At 38.6% G+C, this 5,206-nt stretch overlaps 1 protein-coding gene across 1 annotated transcript; it reads right to left on the reverse strand.

Moving 5' to 3' along the window:
* Window positions 1–1,085: 1,085 nt before the first annotated feature.
* LOC127443651 (phospholipase A and acyltransferase 1-like) lies at window positions 1,086–4,326 on the reverse strand. The gene is made up of 4 exons (XM_051702389.1): window positions 4,193–4,326; window positions 3,906–4,014; window positions 2,834–3,066; window positions 1,086–2,686 (listed from the first exon to the last, which is right to left on the reverse strand). The coding sequence occupies exons 2-4, from the start codon at window positions 4,009–4,011 to the stop codon at window positions 2,591–2,593; spliced, it is 435 nt and encodes a 144-aa protein (XP_051558349.1). The 5' UTR covers window positions 4,012–4,014; window positions 4,193–4,326; the 3' UTR covers window positions 1,086–2,590.
* Between the last annotated feature and the right edge of the window lie 880 nt (window positions 4,327–5,206).

Below are 5,206 nucleotides of genomic sequence, written 5' to 3' on the forward strand. Positions count from 1 at the left end.
TGTGTGTGTGTGTGTGTGTGTGTGTGTGTGTGTGTGTGTGTGTGTGTGTGTGTGTGTGTGTGTGTGTGTGTGTGTGTGTGTGTGTGTGTGTGTGTGTGTGTGTGTGTGTGTGTGTTGAGCTAGTGAAACTGGCTAGTTCTGAGAAGTCAATTGTGAGAAATTCTCCCAGCCCTGGTGTGATGTTGGGGAGGCCCTTCCTGCCATGAGTCTGGAGGATTGGTCTCTGGAAAGACTTGGGGATTGGTATCTGGGTGATCTTGGGTCTGGGGTAGCTGTTGCATCAAGTGTCATAGTGGGTTAGGGTTAACCCTAACATCAGTGTCTGACCTTCCTGTCCCCACCGGCTGCGGTACATCCTCCTGCAGCTGTACTTTTATCTCTTGCTTCAGCATGCTCAGCTGCCCTAAAATGAGGTGTAACCGCATCACTACTCTCCTGATTTTTCCCTTTCCTCTCCTTGTTCTGCTCTTTCTTGGTCATGAGCTTCAAGTTCTCGTTCAACTTCAGGAGAATCGACGTCTAAATCTTCCCGATCATGTTCTGGCCTTGGTCTCAATTTTGGCACTCTAGTGCAGTGATTTTAAATTATACCACATTGTGCTACATTCCTGCACTGCTGTTGGGGTTGCCCTTACAACTAAAGTTCTTCCCTTCTGGGTTCATTCCACCACCTAAAAACTCAGGTACACTTTGTCTTTAGGAACTATGGGACATGACACCTCTTGTCTGGGTCCCCCATTCCTGTGAGTAAATGGCTACATGTATAGCAGTTAATTGTCTCATGTAAGCCTTTTAACTCCATCTGTAACTGTCTCAGAGGTGGGCCTTCATAAGGACCTCTCATATGGTACTGGCATGGGTCTGCCTGTTAGCATTTCATGTGGTGTTAGATTGGTGATTCTATTGGTATGCATGTGGTAACTAATGCAAGAGGTAGAGCATCAACCCAATTAAGTTTATTATTGGCACAAATTGAGCTTAGGTTAGCGTTCCATTTACTCTCTACCATTCCCTGTCACTGTGGATGGTAGACACACCCTTGTTTTATTTTCAGCTTTTGTATCACTGTTTATACTGTTCTTTGAATGCTGAGCCATTGTCAGAATTAATGAGATGGTATGCAAAATCTTTGACTTCTCATCAAAAGGGTGATCATGGTTTGAGCTCCCCTAAACTGCTGATGGTACTGCTTCTACTCATCTGCTGAATCTGTCTTATCACCAGCATGTATCTTTTTCCTCTTACTGATTTTATCTATTACCAGATGTTTGTATGGTCCTTCTGGGACTGGTATGTGACCTATTGGTGCAGATGTACCCTTTCTGACATTGTTTTGGGCATAAATTTCACATTTATCCAAATTCATCTACCATTTGCCTGTAGATGTGGACCAATATCCCTGTCTTTTTGTTTTTCTAATCCCCTCCCCCCTTGCACAATGGTCAAAAGCAGCTCATCTTACCTTTTTTATTAGATGCAATAGAGGTGTAATTGTGCCAGTTTATCATAGGAAATTCACAACTAAAAACAACTGCTGACAGCTGTGTGCAGAAGACATGTTATAAGTTCTGATTGTTGGGAAGGGTGGAGAAAGCTACTTCCTGTTGCCATTCTCATACTTTGAGGTGTTTTTTTTTTTTTTTTTTTTTTTTTGTGGTCTGAGAATCCGGCAAACAGGAGCATGAATGTTGAATTCTTGCAGTCTTGGTCATCTACACACACTCACAGACATGTTGGTGCAGCTATCATTTGAGGATTCTCCATAGACAATTATTTTTATACTGTATGAACTATAGATTTTATCCCCTAACATCGTGAAACCAACCTGTACTTTCATACACCTCCACGTGGGATGAACCCATAACAGCACCTTAATTCCAAACTGAAGAGTTTGACATTACTATCGTTTTTACTATGCTTATAGTATAGGGGGAAAAAAGACACTAGTTTTAAATTTGAAAACTAAAGACTGTAACTGATCAATTAACAGGACACCACAGGAGGACTTTGCCTTGGTGTGCTGCTCATGTGTTTATTTATTTCTAACTTAATAGAAGCTGAATTATTTACTTTGCCTTGAGATTGCTGTGTTTGGCTTTAGGGCAATGTGAAGGAGTGCATTCCTTCTCTGTAAAAGACAGACATTGATATTTTATATTGTTATCCCTTTTTTTGTTAAAAAAAAAAAAAAAACAACCTGTAATGGTACATTTAGGTTTGGCAATGGGAAAGTAACTTGTTAATTCTGCTTTATTGCTTCTGTGACGGGCTCTGGAGCGGCATGTCCATGGGGAGAGATTCACATCTCCCTGATGAGATGTGCACCAAGCTTGCATGTAGGGAAGTAGCAAATCGGTAGTTTATGTTTTTTAATTTTTTTTTTTTTTTTTAATTATCCCACTGGCTGCTTTAAAACAAAGTAACCTGTTCTAAAAGTTACATATTTCTTGTTAAATTGAAGATATCTTTGTACCATCAAGACGCAGTGCCACCAAATCAACTTTAATATGATTTGATTTTGTTTTTCAATCACTACAAGTAAAATAACATGTGAGTGCAGTAGAGGGGGAATGCAGATTGAAGAAATGATTTAAAATTTCATAGAGGTCGAAGTAAAGGAAGATGCACCAAAGTTATCTGCCATTTCGTTGTTAAAGTTTGGTTGCGTATTGAGAACGCGATCTGCCTGCACAAAAAAAGAGACCAATATAAGGCAATTAGAAGCTGATGTTCCATGTGCAGGATATCTTGGTATTGTGTTTTCAGGTCTGCATCAAGTTCTAAAAGAAGGATCTGTTTGTAATCAGTTATATAGAATGATTTTAAAATTTACCTGTAGTGACATGGGCTTCCCATAGCGAATAAATGTGGCTAGGTGCTCACAGTTGTTGTGGAGTACATTGTATTCTCCGGGGCCATCACGCAAGATTTTTTTAATATTTGCTTTCATATCTTTTTCAAGTATTGGCTTATGTAACCCATCCAACTGATTGTTGACTTTGCCACCAGTCTTGAGCAGACCTTCCTTCACAGTGGCTCCTGCTTTACTGTTTGATCCACTTTCACCTAAAGGAAATATTTAACTGTCAAAGCCAAACTATTTCCACCATACCAATATTGATCCAGTAAAAACCCAACTGGGTAATTGTATGTAAAAATGTGATACAACTAACAAAAGTTGCCTGACTACGTCTGCATAATAAACAATATACAAGAGACAAGCACATCCTGCACAGTATACTGTATACAGTTATCTAGATACCAGAATGTTAAAGAACTATTACACAACAGGCTATGAAACATGTCTTATTGTTTAAATGCATTTTAAATCCTTAATAAAAATGCATGTTACTGCAATACACACTTCAGATTATGTACTCATGTTCAAAATATGGTGCTAGGTACTGTAATTCACTATGCAGTTTTATACATTGCAGTGCATTTACATTTTGTCTTGCCTATGACAAGAGGAATGAGGACATGAGTGATAGAAGTAGCGCCTTGAGACAGGAAATGTTTAGGTGATAAAAGAAAATACTGATCACTGTTGCAGTTAAAATAACTGTTCGATAATCAACGTTAGTTTCATATTCGCACTGCACCGCACATACCCTGAATACAACTTATGTATGCAATTCACATGTAAAACAATGCTTTTGAAAGCTCTAGTGGCTGAAAAAGATAAATGACCCTTTGCCCCCCATTCCGTGTCTGTCAAATATCGACTATAACTGTGGTTTTTAATCCTTTACAGCTGAAACACAGATGTTAACAGATGTGCAGAATGAGCGTATCAGTGTTCTTGTATTGTTTTTAAAAAGTATTTAAGAAGCACTTTTAATAAGACAGAGGCTAGTCAGAGATAGGAAACCATGGTTTGAAGTTTCCACAGAGAATCGCTGTACCTGTAAACTCGACAACTGTATCTTGTCCCTTTTCATTCTTCCCAGTGTACACCACCCAGTGTTTGTACCCAGGATGAGAGTATGAAATAAGGTCTCCAAATTTCATGGCCTAGGGGAGGGAAAAAAAAAAAACTTTAGTAAAATATAGTACTAAGCTAAATCCCATCAACTCCTACTTCCATGTAGGATGAACACATAATAGCAGGTTTATTCCAAACTGAAAATAAAGTCTTGCATTACAAGCATAATGAAAACTATGGTATAGCATAGGAAAAAACATAACATACCTTTTTAGTTTTAAGTTCGAAGACTGAAGTAACAGTGATCAACTGACAGGACACCACAGCAGAATTCCTTTGCAACTTCTACAATGGCTTTGGAGTTCAACTAGTCCCGCTGCTCTTATTAATATACATTCATATAGGTATGAGGAAGTCCCATCCCCTTTCCCCAGAATCGTAAAATTGCACAAGTTCTACCAGTTGATACTTGTTTACATCAAACATAATAGGCTGTGGTTATTATAATCAGCTGCTCCTTTGCTTCCATTGTTTTTTTTTTTTGGCTGTGGTTCAGTAATTCTAAGGAAAGCTGTGGATTATTACCCAACAATTGTCTGCTTCCTTATCTTTGTTCACATGTTAATGTTTGGCAGTCTGAGCTGTAGTAATCGTGATTTCAACTTTTACATATCAGACAGTCACAATCAAGCCTGTGCTAAAACAACTTAACATGGCTTTCTGCTTAAGGGCTAAATATATTAGATATTATTCACGGCATTTTATACCGTATACTGTAGTTACACAGACCAGTACGCTTACACAATGCATAAACCAAATGGAGCATTTTTTTTTTTTTTTAAGAGAAACAGAATGGTGGTTGCTGACCAAGTCGCAATGGCAAAATGAACTAGAGGTGCTGGTATTCAAACTTCAGCGACGGATTTAGGTTGAATTTTAACATGTATAGCTGCACTGTCTAAGGATGCAGGGGCTGGCCCTTTGACATCAAGACAGCTAAAGAAGCAGACAGTGCATTTTAAAGCCTCCAACCTGTCCTGTGTTGATATCTAGAGGTTGTCAAGCAAGTTTCATATGAGAATTGGCAATGGAGTTTTTTTGTTTAAAAAAAAAAAGAAAAAATATGGAGTACTTGGCACAGGGCACGTAGAATGTCATTTATCTGTCACGCAGAACTACTGGCTAAGACAGACTACGTTTAGTCCTGATGGTGGTTTTGAATATGAATGGTGGTGCACACATGCATTTAAAAGTACTGAAATATGTATTGAAAATCACTGC

The sequence above is a fragment of the Myxocyprinus asiaticus genome, chromosome 1 (assembly GCF_019703515.2).
Source record: "Myxocyprinus asiaticus isolate MX2 ecotype Aquarium Trade chromosome 1, UBuf_Myxa_2, whole genome shotgun sequence".
Taxonomy (NCBI): domain Eukaryota; kingdom Metazoa; phylum Chordata; class Actinopteri; order Cypriniformes; family Catostomidae; genus Myxocyprinus; species Myxocyprinus asiaticus.